Here is a 19,346-nt window from a genome sequence, read left to right as displayed (position 1 = left end):
GTATTTTAAAACCAAATCAGTCCTTTGATTGGATAAATGATATTTTTGTTAGCCAGTTAAATACCAAGTAGTTTGGCATTAAATAATTTCTTAGTGCTCTTAGTTAAAACTAAAAATGAAAATTGTGTTTAAAAGACTACTGTGCTTTTAAAATTGAATTAGTCTTCTTAGTTATTACATTATTACTCAGATGGACCCAGCAGATGAGGTTGGCCTATGCCTTTGCTCTGTTGATGCAGCATCGACAGGAGTTGGGCTGCACTGTGGCGTGTGGTATCAGGTGGTGGTGACTGACGCTCGCTGGATGTGCCTTAAACGCCATTTCATGCAAATCATGTCTGATGAGACTGCTGCATCAAATCAAATTTTTTTTCTGTTGATAGGCCTTGCAGATGAGCATCCAGACTTTGTTCTATCCAGGAAAGAAAGTCTTTCTTTGAATTCTTGCTGTTTCTACAACATGCCTGCAGTGCCTTGTAATTATTAGCACTTAAGATAGGGGAGGAATGATGGGCATTTTTTCTTATCAAATCTATTGAGTAGTAGCAGAATGTGGTGGGAGATCCTTCCAGCTGTCAAATGTTGTCAGGCTTGCAAAGAAAGAATGCAGTTTAAAATGCAGGTGACATAATACCCAACATCCTCCACTTGCTTGTGGGTTTCTGATTAATCATGATTACCATACATTATCATACCATCAAATTTAATCATATCAATGAATTTCCATCTGCAGCAGTAACAGGAACAGCTAAACACTGTGGTAACAGCTATTAAAGAAGGTGGTTGATCAAATTCAGTAACCCTTTACTTTGACTTGCTGCTGTCAGCTCACATTGTATGTGTTGGGTGGAGATAGGACTGACTAAAGGCCACACTGGAGGCCAGAGAAGACCCATCCAAGTCTTACAGAACTGTTTTCTTGTGGAAAACTGTTGGAATCATTGAGCTACTCTGTAAAAAGGTATGTGTTAAATTATTTTGTTCACTTTTCAGTAAGTGAAACTATTAAGTTGACAGCAACATCTCCATAAATCCTCTTTGGTCATACAGTGCCATGTAGATGGCCATCTGCAATTTAAGAATTCCATCTGTGAATGTGGGACAGTAACACAGAGTTTTGAAATCCTTCTTCCTGTGCCAAGGAGATCTCTATGGTCAGTTTTTCATATTATATCCTACAGAACACACCCCTTTTAAAATTTTGTTTTAACATTTGTTTTCCTGGGAGTTTTTGAAGACCCATAAATCTGATTAGATGTATTATTTAAATTAAACTTTGAAACAGGTCCTTGAAAGTATCAAAAAGGCATTTCTCCCAGAAGATCAGAATTTTTTTCACTTAGCAGTCCTTTTAGTGATCTGATCTGGTCTGTGAGTTCCAACCGTTGCTTACAGTTTTGTGATTGCCACAGTGAGGATAGAAGACAGACCCACCACCCCAAGAGTCCATGCTGGTCTTCCACAGACCCTAACAACCCTTGAATGCGTCTGTTCCTGCAGTTCTGTGGTAGGAGTGGAGTCTTACAGTATGTTTTTCTCGGCCTGGCTCCTCTTCTGGAGTATAAGCACCTGAGACCCTTTTTTTTTTCTTTTTTCTTTTTTTTTTTTGCATTCCTTCAATAATTGACATTTGCGTGTTGCTATTCTAGTATATGGGTGTCCATTTACTAGAACATTGTGAGGGACATTGTCAGTGCCTAGGAGTGGGACTGAGAGTCTTGTGTTCACAGAGGGGAATCTTAAACTCTGCTTTAAGTTGGTCTGCTGATAGTACTGCTTTGCTTTGTAAATGGATTCCTTGTTTTGACTATACAGAAGCAGGTTTCCTGAACCATGTATCAGTGAAGATCCATGATACATGTAAAGATGATGGAGTGACCACTGTGTTTCAGATGTTGTGCAGGGCTTGTGTTCAGCAGCCTTATGAAGCAGAGTGGTTGTTATTTTACCCATTTCACAGATTGAGAAGCTGAGTCATAGGAAAACTGATTGCTTCGGTTCATATAATTCCAGGGGATAGAGTTGGAACCAAGGCTCTCTTTTATGCTGTACCCTCTGCCTGAGTACTAAAATGAACTTCAATAAACTAAGGGAAAAAATCAAGAAACTGGATCAGACTGACTAACACTCACGCCATGTGGGAGATCTGCTAAGTGGGCCTGTTGTGAGGAGCATGTTGGGACATTATAGGAATGTAGGGCTTCGAATTTTGTGAAGGAATGTGGGTGATCTTTAGTAGCTTTGGCAGAAGTGATATTTTGTACTACAGAAAAGCTTCTTGACTTGTAGTGAGTGCTCTGGTCTCCTGTTTCAACCAGTAACATTGTCTTCATGTATTTAAATCATGAGGTCCCCATCCACCCACTCCCCCGCCCGCCACATGAAATCTGGTACTTGGCATTGGATATGTCCTTCTTCAAAACATTAAGTGTGTGTCTCTAAAGATGAAATTATCTTCCAGGAAAATGAATGTAGGTATTTAAACCAGGCACAACCCAAAAGAAAAAAAAATTATGGAGAATGCTGAGATAAGAGGATTAACATATTGTGATAGAGGGTTGTAATTTTAATTATGTGAGGGGTCACTAGTGGTCTTTATTCTTCACATTTAACCCATTTAATCAGAATTAACTGAGAGGTCTTCTTAAGTGTCAATTGATTTCTTACGTAGTTCTTTGCATTTTAAGTGAGCTTAATAAATGAAAACATAGAGGAAGGTTGTAATTTATTGAGATTCATGAAGTTTCAATGACATTGTTAAGGTATTTAATTAGTCGTATTAAAATATACAGACTGACCCTTTTAGGGAAGCTGATAAGTCACATCATAGCTGTTAGAGCCTTTATATTCTTGGCTTTGTATGATTAACTTTGTGCCGAGCAATTTATGCAAAGTTTCCTCTTTATTTTTGTAACTGAAGTTATCAGTTCTTCCTGAATAGGATTAATATAGATAGCATCATGTAATTAACAAGAGATGCAGAAAAGGGAAGTATGGTCTGCTTAAGAATTATATGGGGGAGAGTGATAATTCCTTACCTTGGCGTTTTAAAGGGATATAAAGAAAAGCGAATTATTTGAAAGGATTGAAGTATTTTATTTCAAAAGGTAGAATGGCATTAGTATTAAAAAGTTCTGTTAAATGAAGTAGTCACAACTAACAGTCTTAAAATTAATTTTGCATTTGCTAGAAGAAATTTGTATGATTTATTGTTCTTTACCACCTGTGGCATGTAAGATATTGCTAAAGGAGGCAGGGATCCCGTCAGGAGATGCTCTTTGTGGTGGACATTGGCTTCAGAAACTGGGTTCTGTGGCATTACTTGAAGACTCACTGTATCAGCAGAGCACTGAAAAGAGTCTGAAAGTACAAGGTCTTGTCCTGAGCTGTCATTCATTGATGGTAGACCTTGGACTGGTCACTTTTAACTCTAAACCCTTCAAGGTGTCAGAGCTGCATCACTAGCTGCTGCAAAGGCTGTCCTGGTTGATGGGTGCTGCTTCTCTGAGGACTGCTCGACAGTGGGGAGAGAAGCTGTTCCCGTGGCTCACTGGCCCCAGCTCATGACTATTAGGACTTGTGGTCCTGGGAGATGGTTGGAAGAGAGTAGTTGTTTATCATGACACTTTAAAGGTTGGAAATGTTTTTTCGTGTGATTTTGGATAGGTGCTAGTTTTCCAGTTTTAAAGCTAAAACTTCATAAAAACATGTTTTTCATTTAAATTCCTCTGATTTTAAAAGTGTGTTAACAGTGTGTCCTTCACTCATAACAGGGACTCCTTTAACAGAGACTGGCTTCTGTCTGGCTGGGTGCTGCCTTTCTAGCAGCTCTGTGCGTTTCCCATTTCCCAACAGAAATTGTTTTGGTGAATCATATTTGTTTCTGTTGTATTTATCTGTTTGAAGCCTCACTTTTGCTCCCTTCCTGGAAAGAAATCTAGTCGAGCATACATGCACACAATTTAAGAGAACAGTCTGTTTCACAGAAGAGAGTTTTTACTCAGGGCCACAGTTGTTTGTTTGTATTGGAGGCAGTGCAATCAGCAAACCTCTCCACAATCCAGAGGTCACTCTGTGTCACACCAAGAAACAACATTTAATCATATTTTTTAAATAACACAGAACCTTTGATTGCTGATTTGTTGTCATCCAGAAAGTTCTGAAGATTATGTTAAAACACGTTTAGAAGTGTTTGTGCAGATGAGGATCTCTTATCTGAGATGGTTGGAACCAGAGTGTTTTAAATTTCAGTTTTTCAGATTTTGGAATATTTATTGTGGACTTTGTTCATTGAGCATCCCCAGTGCAAAAATTTGAAATCTGAAATTGTTCTGAAATCTGTAAAGTTGAGTGTTGATGGCTCAAAGAGTTTTAAATATCAAAAAAGTTTCTGAATTTTGAATTAGGGATGCTCAGAATAATGTTGAAATGCAAAAGTAAAGACGGAGTACTCCTGCTGTATTTCATACATAGAACATTTAAGTTCCTATGAAGTGCAGTATTGGTTTTGGTAGATAGGAGCACATGCATACCATTGATTTCACATTAAAAGTGAAAATATTTTTAAATGGAAGGTAAGAATTTGTCCATGAAAAAAAGTAGCCAGATCCATTGAAACTCTTCATGCATATTGAATATGTAACTGCTTGATAAACCCATGTTGTTAGGAACACTTTTTCTAGCATCTTATCTAAGTGGAAATATTAAAGAATGTTGAACTAAAGCATCATTAGCAGTGAAGTCTAAAATTAATATTATGGTAAAATGCATGCATTTATTACTGGTAAAAAAACATTTTAGTGTGTGTTTTTTGATATGTATTTCCACTTTCTAGCCTCCCGTTCCTCCTAAGATTTGTTGTTAGGTAGTACCTTAGAGTGAGAAGTTATGCCCCAGTTTAGACTTTGGCACAGTGAGGGTTTCCTCCACGTCACCTAAAGTAGTAAAAAAAAAAAGCTGCAAGAATTTGAGCTTTGGACCTTTCTCTTCCCCTTCTTTTAAGCACAGTGTCACTTGCCTATAATCCTAGTGACTTGGGAGGCTGAGGCAGGAGGATCTCAAGTTCGAGGTTAGCCTCAGCAGGTTAGTGAGGCCCTAAACAACTTAGTGAGGCTCTGTCTCAAAAAATAAAGAGACGGGGATGTGGCTCATGGTTAAGCACCCCTGGGTTCAATCCCCAGTACCAAAAATAAATAAATAAGTTTCTAATATTTGTGGTTTCATTAAGATGTCATAATTTTGTTCTAACCCCGACTTCTTAGTTAGCTGGCAGTCATCTGGGAGTGTATGGTTGTTGCTGCATGTTCTTGCAGTGCCTCAGGTTGAGTAGGGTCAGGCAGGCTTTTAAGGGGGTGGGAGGGGTGTGGCATCTGAAAGAGTTATGTCCTCTGTTACACACCTAGGACATGGGGAACCATTAATTTTGTCGGTAGTAAGTGGCAGACAAGGCATTTGATTTTTAAATTCATGAGAAGGAAGCATGGTTTCTAAAAGTTAAGAAATATTAAGTACTTTTGCTTTGTCTCTTTCTGTGGTAGCATGTAGTTATTGAAAATGTTAATCTGTAAGAACTTGTTTGAATTTTTTATCCAAAGGAATCTGATTGCATAATACTTTCTGTTGTTATAATTTGACTTCTTAACATGCATGTTTTTCTGTTATATTAGAGACTGTGGACTTTTGTTATGGTACAAATTGAATTTCTTTTCTTTTTCTGAAGTAAAGCAGCTTCATAACTGTCGCTTACGGTTGTGTTAAATAGATAGCAGAAAATAGCATCTTTGAGAAGATAAATGTCATGAATGTCCAAAGTAGACATTTAGTCTTTTGGATTAATGGGAAAGAAGGTCAATAATTGCATGAATTTCAGTAAGCTGAAAAATAATATTCTGTAGTGCTATAATAATATTAAAATCTTGAATTAGTTTTTTGATGCCTTTTTTTTTTTTTTTTTGTATTGGGGATTAAACCCAGGGGTGCTTTAGCACTGAACCACACATTCCCAGCCCTTTTTGTTTTTTTTATAATTTGAGACGGGGTTTTGCTATATTGTGGAGACTGTGCTTGAACTTGCAATCCTCCTGCCTCAGCCTCCCAAGTATCTGGGATTATAGGCGTGGCCATTGCACCCAGTTTTCATTTCTGACTGTTGCATTATAGTAGAATCACTTACTTTGTAACATGTCATTTATATATATGTGTGTGTGTGTATTGATACTTCTGTATGCCTACATACACACACACATATACACACACAGAAGCAGGCTGACCCCTGGAGATAAATTAGTTGTCAGTTCCAAAGGAAAGCTTGGAACTGTATACATTTCCGAAGATTACAGGATGTTTTTCTGTCTTTCACTTTTTCCTCATTGTTTTCTTTAGGGCCCTCCGGAATTCCCACAGCACACACCTGGACCTGTTCCCAACAGTTTCAGCCAGCCCCCACGACTTCCTCTCCAGGACCAGTGGAGAGCTCCACCCCCACCCCAGGAGCGAGACCCTTTCTTCTTGGGAGGTACACAGGAGTGCTGGTTGGCGCTGGGACATGATGGAGGCGTCATTGATGATGCAATTGAACAGTCACTATTAAAACCAACCTTCACCCCTAGTGGGCGGTTGTTAGAGCCACAGGCCTTTAAGCTGTGGCAGCTGTGCCTGCCATTTCAAACGTTACAATCAGACCGTATTGGGTATCTGAAATGTGAAAATCTCACTCAAAGAAGGAAAGTGTTCATAGAAAACGACCCACAAAGCAATCCAGCAATAAGAAACAAAAGCTAGCCAGGTGCCGTGGTTCACGCCTTTAACCCCAGTGGCTTGGGAGGCTGAAGGGGGAGGCTTGCGAGTTCAAAGTCAGCCTCAGCAAAAGTGAGGTACTGAACAACTCAGTGAGACCCTGTCTCTAAATAAAATACGAAATAGGGCCGGGGATGTGGATCAGTGGTCGAGTGCCCCTGAGTTCAATCCCCAGTACCCCACCACCACCNTTAATTAAAAGGCATATAACTTTAGAAAATACTTTTGGGTGTTGGTCATTTTACCTTGATCAGTGACTTAATTTTGATGCATAGATTGCCTCTTTGGGCTGTAAACAGATAAGTAAATGAATTCAGGAAAAATGTTGTAACTATCCTGCCACCAGGGACTTCTCAGGTTCCTGGGAATACAGTGATGAACAGAAGAGACAGATCTCTGCCTTCAGGGAACTTATATTCATTTGTGGGAAACTCCCACACATTTCTTTGTCAAGGACTTTGACTAAATACTTGATTCCTTCCCTGTTCCACATTACATTTTGGTGACTTAGTAGAAATGGTTTCCTTGAGGATTACTTGAGGCAGACAAAGTGCTTGAAAGAGTTGTGTTGAAAATGCTGGCCCTCCATACTGAAGCTGTAAGCCACATCACTTGGTGTGGTTTCTACACTAAGCAGGAGGCTGTTAGTCTGTGGGCACGTAGGCTGCCTTGGGCAGTGTGAGCCCTTGGCATCAGAGGCTGAGCTGCCTTCGTGCATGGGGGAAAATAACTGGCCAGAAGAGATGCCTGTTACCGATGAGGATGCCCTGTCATGTTTGCACTGAGTCATGTGCCTTTTTGTGTCCTTCAGCCACATTTCCAGTTGTAATCAAAGTCTGTTTCTTCTTGCGATAGAATGCAGCATCTCAAAATTTAACCAAGCGGCCCATGCAGCAGATGCAGCCCACTGCTCCCAGAAACAGTAATTTGCGCGAGTTACCCATCGCGCCATCACACGTAATAGAAATGAGTAGTAGTCGCTGTTCCTCCACGCCTGCAGCTCAGGTGAAGCCGATCAGCACGTCCCCACCCGCAAGGGCTGTGGTGGCTTCCAGGAACTCACAGGCGAAGACAGAAGCAAAAGTCAAGCCAGTGAGCCCTGTGGCTCAAACTAAGGAAGAAGCAAAACCAGAAACAGAGGATATGTGTCTAAGCCAAGAGGAAAGTGATTGTTATCTAAGGTGTTAACAGAGGTTGAGGTGGTTTTTAAATTTTTATTTTAATGAAAAAATATAATTAATTCTTCTCTATTGCAGAAATATTAGAATATAGATAAGTTTGAGTAAAGGAAATTTTTTTTTTTTTTTTTTTTTTCTGGTACTGAGTGTTGAACCCAAAGGGTACTCTGCCTCTGAGCTACACCCCAGTCCTTTTTATATTTTATTTTGAGATAGGGTTTCTCTAAGTTGCACAGGCTGGCCTTGAACTTGCGATCTTTGCCTCAGCCTCGTGAGTTGCTGGGATTACAGGTGTGGGCCCGTTGCACCTGGCGTCATGAACATTTTCATGTATACATACACGTTTTTTGTTTTGTTTTTTTTTTTTTTTTCAGTTTTTTTGAAGCAGTGTGTCCTCATCCCTGTGCTTTCCTCCCAGCTCCCATTGCACTTCAGTGAATCGTCTTTCACTACTGCACGTGACCTTGGTGCACAAAGCTGCCTTTTACACTGATGCTGATTTTGCCCGCTTCTGTTGGTTTCAGAACTTTAGTATCATATTGGAGGTTCTGTGTTTGCTTGCATCCTTAGTTATTTCCTTCACATAAATTCTTGGAATTCTTGGTAGAAAGGATTTAGGGCAAAAGTACATTTAGCTGTTACGATAGCAGCTGTTGATCATTATTGCACTTAGAAGATAGCATTACCTTCCCAACAAAGCCAAAGTAAAGCCTTGGCACCATGTAAAGTTTGTTTCTCAAGACGGGATTTTTAAGAGGACAGTTGAATTGGGTGTAGCTCGTTTATCTGTTTGTGAATTGCTGTTTCTCCTTGTCTTGAACTGGAAGGGGCCATTGCATCCTCCATTGCCGCCTCCTCATCAGCCCCAGCCCCAGCAGCAGCAGCCCCAGCAACAGCCCCAGCACCATCAGCACCAGCCCCAGCACCATCAGCACCAGCCCCAGCACCAGCCCCCGCTCCAGCCCCAGCTCCAGCCTCCTCACCAGCCGCCTCCCCAGCACCAGCCACAGCACCAGCCGCAGCAGCACCAGCATCACCACCACCTTCCTGCCCCTCCGCCTCCTCTGATGCCCATGTCTCAGCCTCAGTTCAGGCCCCATGTGCAGACTGCTCAGCCTCAACCCAGCAGCAGCCGGATGCAGTGTCCCCCACGCCAGGGGCTGCGGCACGTGAGTATCCAATGGCGTCTTCACTGAGGCCTCCTAGGGTATTTTTTGACTTTGAGAACTCAAGAGGCATAATTGTTGAGTTAGGTTATTTACCAGTTCTGATTTAAATTAACAAGTATGTCATACATTTTTCTGAAGTGAACACTTAGGAAATTGTTTTCTTGAATACAGAAATTAATGACTTATCCCTTTTATACACCTTAATGAGTGTGTTAACTGATTTTTGTCCCATCGTCCCAGATGTGGGACAGTTATGAAAACACAAATTGAGCAATAGATGCACCACTTACGGTAACTTTGAAATAATTGTTTTTAGGCATCTATTTTTTTTGAGATAAGTAATAGACGAATGATTGAAAAATATTTTAAAATTTATTTTGAGAATGGCATGAACTTTATTGCAAAAGTCACTTCTAAGTAAAATCATACGTATGTAACTGGTAAGTAATAGAAGAAAAGTTCTCACTAAATATTTTTTAGAACTAGATTGTCATTTTTCTAAGAAGGCACTGCATTTCATATTATCAGTGGTGGAAAAGAGCTGTCCTATAAATAGGACACTGGGACAAAGCCTGTTGCATCCTGCATACCCATGTGAGTGCTCTGCCTGGACGGCGGCATGTAAACCAGCCACGTCATGGGAAACCGACAAGACACTGTCAAAAAATTATAATGTAACCCTTCATTTGACCAAAAGTAATTGTTGAAGAGATCATGGAAGTCACTTCTTTGTATTTTATGTAATGTTTGCTCAGTGTCCTATTTATAGGGTGGCTTAATTATCTATAAAGGATGTCTGATCTATTGTCCTGGTGTCTTATTTCTAGGACTCTCTGCAGTTCTGTTCTTAGTGGTGACCTCTATGGTTATGGTTTTCAACCTATTTTAATATACCTGTATCATTGAAATATTTGCAGATTTGAAAACTTGGGACTTAGTAGATTTTAATATTGGCTTCAGCATCTTCTGTATCTAGGTATTTCTGTGGTAATAGATGTTAATTAAAAGGCATATAACTTTAGAAAATACTTTTGGGTGTTGGTCATTTTACCTTGATCAGTGACTTAATTTTGATGCATAGATTGCCTCTTTGGGCTGTAAACAGATAAGTAAATGAATTCAGGAAAAATGTTGTAACTATCCTGCCACCAGGGACTTCTCAGGTTCCTGGGAATACAGTGATGAACAGAAGAGACAGATCTCTGCCTTCAGGGAACTTATATTCATTTGTGGGAAACTCCCACACATTTCTTTGTCAAGGACTTTGACTAAATACTTGATTCCTTCCCTGTTCCACATTACATTTTGGTGACTTAGTAGAAATGGTTTCCTTGAGGATTACTTGAGGCAGACAAAGTGCTTGAAAGAGTTGTGTTGAAAATGCTGGCCCTCCATACTGAAGCTGTAAGCCACATCACTTGGTGTGGTTTCTACACTAAGCAGGAGGCTGTTAGTCTGTGGGCACGTAGGCTGCCTTGGGCAGTGTGAGCCCTTGGCATCAGAGGCTGAGCTGCCTTCGTGCATGGGGGAAAATAACTGGCCAGAAGAGATGCCTGTTACCGATGAGGATGCCCTGTCATGTTTGCACTGAGTCATGTGCCTTTTTGTGTCCTTCAGCCACATTTCCAGTTGTAATCAAAGTCTGTTTCTTCTTGCGATAGAATGCAGCATCTCAAAATTTAACCAAGCGGCCCATGCAGCAGATGCAGCCCACTGCTCCCAGAAACAGTAATTTGCGCGAGTTACCCATCGCGCCATCACACGTAATAGAAATGAGTAGTAGTCGCTGTTCCTCCACGCCTGCAGCTCAGGTGAAGCCGATCAGCACGTCCCCACCCGCAAGGGCTGTGGTGGCTTCCAGGAACTCACAGGCGAAGACAGAAGCAAAAGTCAAGCCAGTGAGCCCTGTGGCTCAAACTAAGGAAGAAGCAAAACCAGAAACAGAGGTGGGACATTTTCCTTATTAAAAAATACTTGGTCAGGGCTGGGGTTGTGGCTCAGAAGTAGAATGCTCACCTGGCATGCATGAGGCACTGGGTTCAATCCTCATCACCACATAAAAGTGAAATAAAGGTATAGTATCCACCTACAACTAAAAAATAAATATTAAAAAAAAAATACTTGGTCAAAGAGGAAGCTGTGTAATCAGCTCATTCACTCATCCAGAGTGTTAGTCACAAAATCTTCCCAGCTTCTTGTCCTCTGCCTGCTGGATCCTTCTTTGAAGCCTACTAGCATGTTCAGAGAAGAAACACTTTTATTCTCCCTGGCTTACAATATTAGACTTCTTGTATTTGTACATTTGTCATTGATTATATAGAGTCAACTTATACTAGGGCTCACCAGTGTTTTCTTTAAAGTGCACAAATATTCTATAAATATTTTAGGCTGTATAGTACACACTGTCATCATTACTCAACTCTGCCATTTCAGCACAAAGGCAGTTTAAAAACAGTTCTCCAAAGAGTGGATGTGCCTGTGTTCCAGAAAAACATTCCTTAGAAAACCAGGTCAGGACCAGGTTTGGACTGTGGGCCCAGCACAGCCTGCTGCCCCTTGACGTGCACTGTTAGGTTTGGGTGGCTTTTTTCAGTTTCACATTCTATCCTAGATAGGACCACTTGTACTATTGATCTTCAAGAGTCGGAGGAGTTTGGTTTATTTAGAATATAGTTAACACGTGTAGTTGATAATTTTAAAACAGGTATAGGAGGTTGTAAGTATAAATAGTAAATGCAGGTCAGTATTTTACATGACTTGTAATTTGAGGTCCTCACTTCCCATACGCCTCAACTTTCTTCCCTGTTAAATGAGGATAAAACAAGCCAGAGTATGCACCTAGGACTTGGTAAGAGACAAAAACATGGAAGTTTTATCAGTATTAATCACATTTATGAAGAATGTAATGAAGTAGCATGGTGGATTAATTACCTCTACTATAGTAATGATGGCATAAACTGTTTTCCTTAGGTAAAAATTTAGGTAAGTTATGATTTCTTAAAATTTTATAAAAACCAACTGGCACTGGTTTTATCTTTTAATTAGTTAATTTTTTTTCTATCAAATTTTCTTCCAATAATTCCTCTAGCAGTTGTAACGTTGCCAAACCAGAATTGTAAGTGAAAAGTCAAAATATTGAGTTACTGTTTAATAAGCTCTAATTAGATCTAGGGTGACTCTTGGTGTTATAATTAATATATAAAAATTATTGTAGATTAACAAGCAGGATTGGAGTGGTTTATAAAGAATTCTTTCCCAAAATTTTGATAGTGCCTTTAATTTACGTAGCTGGTTCCTGGCTGGTATTTGTGCACTGATTTGGTTCTGAAAAATAAAACCACACACATGCTTCTTTTCTTGTACAGTGACAGTGTCTGCATGACATGAGAAAGGGACCTTCTGGACACACCGCTACCAGCCCCCTGCTGTGTGCTCCTTTTGTGCACATTGGGTGAGGTAGAGGGCTCAAGAGTTCTGTAGTTACATTTTTAGTTTTTTTAATATTTCTTTTTTAGTTGTAGGTGGACACAATACCTTTATTTTTATTTATTTATATGTAGTGCTGAGGATCGAACCCAGGGCCTCACATATGACAGATGAGCACTCTACCACTGAGCCACAACCCCAGCCCTCTGTGGTTGCTTTTAAACACATCATTTGTGGAAGTGACTTGGAACTTACAGGTCACCATGGTATAAGCTGAATGTCCTAATTTGTTATTTTAATATTCTGTGTACCTCACCGGGACTATACATTCTATTTTTACTTTTTAGAAGAAATATTGTCTTTGCTTAGCCAAATGTGGTGTATTATTTTGTACTCCCAGTTAATGATGATACAATGAAGGATGATTGTCGATGGAAGTCTTTCTCAAGTCCTGCTGTCTGTATTCCTGAACACGGCCTGTGACTCTTGATTGTGTGGGGACATACGCTAATGAGTAGTAATTTCCCTGTGTTCTGAACGGTGCATTGGGGTCCTGTCAGTGTGTCTATAGTTCCCTCCTCGTTTGCTGCCTGCACCCTCTGCTCTTCACCTGGCTTTCTGGCTTCCCCTGGCGTTACTTCTTGCTCTGCGTGCCTACCTGGTAGCAGACCCTTACTGACCCTCATTTCCTGTTTAAAATCTGTCCTAGACTTACTTTGAGATGAGAAAACCCAGCTGTCAGAATTGCCTTTGAGGGAACGTGCCCTGCATGAGGCTCCAAGGCACTAGCCAACTCCTCTGCATTCTTGTTTTTACTTTCCTGATCCTTCAGGTTTATTCAGGGTAGATGAGCTTGATAATAGGGGGATCCCAGATAGATTGAACACTAGGACTCTTTTTATAAAGGATCTGTGGGAATGGGTAGTTTTTATAGAATACCATTAGGTTTGTAAAATGCTTAACTTTTTGTAGGCTTTCCTCATTGAATGCCATTTATGAAAGTTACTGGACTTTTTCAAACGATTTTTTTGATAGGCTTTCGGAATGGTTTCAGGTTGGCATATTTAAGGGATTCCTTATATACCATTAATATTCCAATACTGCAATTGGCGACATTTTGATTCTGAGGAGGGTGCATGAGTTCAAGGTCAGAGAGATTGACTTGTGCTGTTCATTATAACCAATTATTCTGTGACAAATGAGTTTGAGATCAGGCTGAAAATTCTGTACGAAAAATCAATAGTTCTAATCAGGTCCTTTCAGGTCATTTACACCCCACCTTTTGTTGGTTTGTCAGGGAAGAGCCAGATAAAACCGGGTGATGGCAGGGCCTCCCTCCTGTTGCCATTCCCATTCAAAACATATTTTGATATCTTAAATGAATAGTTTAATTGGTTTCAAACTTGTAAATGAGTGGAAATTCACATTATTTCAGTTTTTAATATTCTGATAAGATTTTCCAAATTAGCTTTAGCTGTGTAATTTCCCCCCCCGCCCTCCCCAGAGGAGGGAATTATACTTAGTCTTTAAGCAGATTTTGAATGCCTTCTTTCACACACTAAATTGAAAGATTTTCGGAAAATGCATCTTCTTAGTTGAAATAGATGGGATGGTTGCCTTGCTTTATACAGAAGAGTAAACTCTGGGTATTTCCATTTTAGTTTCCTGATGAAGATGAAGAAACAAGGTTATATCGCTTAAAGATAGAGGAGCAGAAACGCCTAAGGGAAGAAATTCTGAAACAAAAGGAGTTACGTCGGCAGCAGCAGGCTGGTGCCAGGAAGAAGGAGTTGCTGGAAAGACTTGCACAGCAGCAGCAGCAACAGCAGCAGCTCTATGCCCCGCAAGCCCCTGTGGAGCAAGAGGAGCAGGCGGCTGCACCCTCTCCCACTAATGGTAACCCGCTGCTACCTTTTCCAGGTGCACAGGGCAGGCAGAATGTGAAAAACAGACTTCTTGTTAAAAACCAGGATGTCACCATTTCAAATGCTCAGCCTAAAACATCAAACTTTGTACCATCTGGTGCTAACATGCAGTATCAAGGACAGCAGATGAAACCACTGAAACACGTGAGGCCCGCCAAAGCAGTACCTCAGAGTCAGATGCAGCCTCTGCACAAGGTGGTCCAGGTCAAACCTGTGGAGGTGGAGGAGCCCACACCCCCTCCACAGGCAGCTCGCCCAGCGTCCCTCCAGGGCCGGCCTCAGGACATGAAGCCTGGCGTGAAGAGGACTGTCATGCACCGGACCAACAGTGGAGGTGGTGGAGACGGGCCACATGTCAGCTCCAAGGTCAGGGTGATTAAATTGTCAGGAGGGGTAAGTTGACAGAGTTTTACAGATGCTTTTGAATCTGTTTCTTCTATAAGGTCATGATTTTCAGAGATAAAAATTGCCACTGTTGGAATCATATAGACCAGCCTTTACCACTGGAAGTTGGCTTAAGAATTGTTTAAATACTGCTTCTATCTGGGACCCATTTGAATTGTTTAAATTATCTCTTGAGTCAATTTAATGAAGACCAGGGTGGCATCCCACAATTACACATTTCTTAGGTTTAGCTTCTTTTTGTAGATAATTTGTGATAACAAATTGTTATAAATTTGTGATAACAAATTGAACAAACTTGATGCATCAAGTTTGTTGTGAAATAAAATTTCCTTTACACAAAGCAAATGCTTGGCTGTGTGTAGCTTGAGCTTCAGTGAGCAGCTGTGGGTGGAGAGGGCAACCAGCATGTGTACTTGTCCACTTTTAAGCACCATTGGACTGACATTCATACCTGTTTTTCTATTTTCAAGACACATTTTCCCCTATCCCTGTTTTTTAGGCAGGGTCTTGCCAAATTGCTGAGACTGGCCTCAAATTTGTGATCCTCCTGCACCCCCAGGCTCTGGGATTACAGGCTTGTACCACTCTGCCTGGCTTTCTCCATACTTCTTTTTTAAAGTAGTTATAGTTCTAAATTAATCATGTATGTTCTTACCATGTGCTTTCAAAAGTAGAGCATGCCCTTGCTTTATTTAATTGTTTATTTATTTGCAGTACTGGGGGTCACAAACAATGCCTCGTGGGTGCTAGGCAAGCACTCTACCACTCAAGCTACATCCCCTGCTCTTTCTTTTACTTTTGAACAGTGTCCATTTCAGATCATTTTCAGTAAGGCACAGGAATTGCAGTTTTACTGCAGTTTGGATAATTTCAGCTCTTTGAAGTAATGAGCTACTGAAGATAGATTCTCGTTATAGAAGGTTCCCCAGGAAACAGGTGATGAATAGAGTTCCTGCTTTTTTATTCTGCCACATGATCCTCACGTAGTAGAAAACTTGCACCTGTGGCTTTAATTACGGCGAATTTAGCAAATTCTGTGGTCCATGTAGAAGTTGTACTCTACAGTGCTGATACACATTGAGGAAAAAATGGGAAGGCTGTAAACAAGCTTTTAGAGTGAACCCACTGGTAATCACTGTATTAAAAGTGCAAAATATGCACATTGGGAGGGAAAATCATCTCTAACTGATGCTCTGGGGGAAGGTGCTGCCTAGGAATGTGAAGGAACGCACAGCTTGGCATTACACTTGGGAGTGGCCTGGGCTCCGGAACAGATCACTTCACTAGTTGGCCAGTTAATTAATTTCAGTGCTTTTATTTCTAGGTTTGTCAAATAAAAATACGACTTTTACCCATGTGCTATAAGAAAAATTTTATAGACTAATATGTTAGAGATTTCGGATGTAGAATATGCAATAAGGAAACCAGATTTTGCTTTATTTGAGTCTGTTTTTTCTCACCTCTATTTATCGGGATTCAAAATGTTGATAATCAGAAGATGTTACATCATATTGTTTTACTATATGAAGTTGTCTCTAGATGTGAACCCAAGCGCCTGCTGCTTTCCGCAGAGGCTTGGCCTTTCAGATATGAGCCTTGTTTATGAGACTGCTGTGTTGATCAGAGTCTCGTCATTCTTGGATTGCAGACCTGAGTGGAGGCATGGCTGCTGCTGGGAACAGGCCTTCCCACACCGGCCAGTGCCCTGTCACGGCAGCAGGTGGAAAGGGCTGCTTGCACCCTCTGTCTCAGTGGATGGCAATGGAGGAGGGTCAGTTTTATACCTTCAGCAGCTTTTTTTTTTTTTTTTTTTTTTAATATTTATTTGTTAGTATTTGGCGGACACAACATCTTTGTTTGTATGTGGTGCTGAGGATCGAACCCGGGCCGCACGCATGCCAGGCGAGCGCGCTACCGCTTGAGCCACATCCCCAGCCCCCCTTCAGCAGCTTTTAAACAAGCTTTTAAATACTACCTTTCATGAAATTTTATCTACTGAAATTTTTGCTTTTTCTGCGGTGTTAAAAATTTTTTTATATCAGATCTTTTTCCAAAATCATGCTACCTAATTTTTTTAATACTTATTTTTTAGTTTTAGGGGGGACATGATATCTTTATTTTATTTTTATGTGGTGCTGAGGATCGAACTCAGTGCCTCATGCATGCTCAACCCCAGCCCCCATGCTATTTAATGTTATATAAGTGGGGAAAACAAAAGAATTTTCCATGAAAATAGCTATCTGCCAAACCAGTACTTGGGAATAACTGTTCATTTGCCTCTCCAGTTTGTAAATGGCTAGTTAATTACAGACATGTTCGAGCCTCAGGATTAGTTCCAACAGCTCTTTCAGTATATTACGTTGGCAACTTTTGGCTGATCAGATGTGTCTCTTGCTTGTATCTCTCTGAACTAGGACGAATAGCATTTCCCTAGTGATGCTGCTATTGGGTTGGTTTTTTCCTTTTGGAAGTTGGTGGGAACCATTCTTAAGAGAATGTATTCATAATTGTGGTTAGTTGCTAATTGTGTGTTTTTTCAGGCTGTGAAAAAAGGAAACAGATGAGTGCTGTCAGGTTTGACTTATGGATGCCCTGCTAGCTAATGGCAGCTTTTCTTGTTGATCTGTGTACCCCTCGTGTTTGGTTATGAGCCCTTAACTTCTTTTCCTTATGCTGTGGATCTTGTGTATAAGGTTTCCTAGAGAGGTACCCCAGAGTCAGTTTTATTTACTCTTTTTCCCTAGCCTGAAGGGTTTCCTTCACCTTTTTCATCACTAATGAATTTAACAAAATGTCTCTCTCTGGTTATCAGTCTCCTGCTCGTAGTCCTCCTTGAGCTCAGTTAGGAGACTATGTGACTGATGCCATCCAGAGCTTGTCCCCCGTGGATGACCACAGTCTGAGTATATCACGGGATTGCTCATGTGTGTTTGTGAAAGCAGAATTTTTTTGCCATTCTTCCTACATTGCTCAGTTGGAAATATCTTACAACTTAATTAGGCTTCTCATAGTCCTTATGCCTGTGAAGCAATTGTGAATCAAAACAGAGTTCTCTTTTATTTCCCTATCTAATTTTCAGAATCAAACCATTTATCTTTGGGTTTATTAAACTGAGCTTTTGAAAGGTGGAAGGACCTGAGTCTTAAGAAGTGGGCTTGTATTCCTGTCCTTTGTTAGGTATGTCATCTTTAAGGTGATTTTGATTCACCCTGTCATAACATGATTTCTAATCTTTTATATGGGTCCTCTTTGTTCGGCTTTCTGCATTCTGGACGTAGGGAACATCTTTAGAGGAGTTTCCTAGAAATGACTTCTTGGTGTCTCTGCATGGTCATGATGATGTCTGCAGGGGCTGGCATCATACTTGGTGTTGGCCTTTCTGAGATCTATTTTCATAGGGTACCGAGCTTGGAACACTCCTCCTTGAAGACCATGAATTGACCCCTGAGCCTAGATATGTGATACATAAAAGCAACATGGCTTTGGGTGCAGAAAGACTCATGTTTGGATGGTTGTCTTTCTTTGCTTCCTTTGAGACCCTGAACAGTTCTTTCTTTTCTCTGAACTTCATTTCTGACTCCAGTGGGATTGATAAAGGTGCTGTGAGGAGTTGATACATGAAAGCTTCCTGCAGGTAGAGGCACTTACAAATTGTTTTCTTTTTAGAATACTTGTAGAAATCGGGGGTTTCAAGCTGGATGGGAGCAGTGGCTGCTTTCTATCTAATGTTGAGCATGTACTCTCAACATCTATGAGGTAGAGGTTCATTCCTGTTCCATAGGCGAGAAAGCTGGGTCTGAGGGAGGTCACATCACCAGCTCAGGGCCATATAGCTCAGTGGCAGGGCTAAGCCTCTAGCTTCAGTTTCACTGTGGCTCTCCAGCCCCTGGCTTTATTCCAAAGAGTTCCCTATTCTACCTGCTCATTCTTTTATAGTGTCACTCATTTCTGTCTGAGGATGGTGTTTTGTTTTTGGTAAATGTGAAGCAGTAGGGCTTAGAAGATTGTTGATGGAGGCTTCTGGAACCAGGCTGGTGATTAGGTTCCATTTTGCTTGCCCATGCCCTCCAATTGGTAGTGACTGACTGGAGCAGGATGTGCAGAAAGAAGGACCTGATGATTAGTGAGCCACCCCGACTGTGGGTGCTGCTGGCTAGGGCTTCCTCCTGCATGCTGATTCAACCATCCCAAGGAAGGAGGTGATGAGCATATGAATCACACCAGGTCAAGTATCCCATTTAAAACTTGGAGTAGAAATTATTGCAGGATTTAGAAAGTGAAAGAGACCTTTTGCTATGAAACTAATCCTGCACTGTTTATATGAATTTTTTTTTTCTTCTTCCCATTTTACTTTCTGGATTTGATAGGTGAGATTACAAAAGGAACAAATTGATGCTGCTTATGTCAGATGTCAGCAAATACTGCTTATAAAATTTAATGTGCCCTCC

The 19,346-nt window shown here is 40.8% G+C and overlaps 1 protein-coding gene across 1 annotated transcript in view; it reads left to right on the top strand.

Moving 5' to 3' along the window:
* Positions 1-19,346, top strand: part of Rbm33 (RNA binding motif protein 33) — a 98,184-nt gene that overhangs the window by 56,931 nt on the left and 21,907 nt on the right. Inside the window, exons 11-15 of the mRNA XM_048785398.1 lie at positions 6,382-6,779; positions 8,392-8,486; positions 8,673-9,142; positions 10,804-11,088; positions 14,230-14,886. Of these exons, the coding sequence (XP_048641355.1) occupies positions 6,382-6,779; positions 8,392-8,486; positions 8,673-9,142; positions 10,804-11,088; positions 14,230-14,886 (1,905 nt within the window). The remainder of the gene's footprint in view (positions 1-6,381; positions 6,780-8,391; positions 8,487-8,672; positions 9,143-10,803; positions 11,089-14,229; positions 14,887-19,346) is intronic.

The sequence above is a fragment of the Marmota marmota genome, unplaced genomic scaffold (genome assembly GCF_001458135.2).
Source record: "Marmota marmota marmota unplaced genomic scaffold, marMar, whole genome shotgun sequence".
Taxonomy (NCBI): domain Eukaryota; kingdom Metazoa; phylum Chordata; class Mammalia; order Rodentia; family Sciuridae; genus Marmota; species Marmota marmota.
Note: the sequence above shows the minus strand (reverse complement) of the source record. Positions and strands in the feature narration are given on the sequence as shown.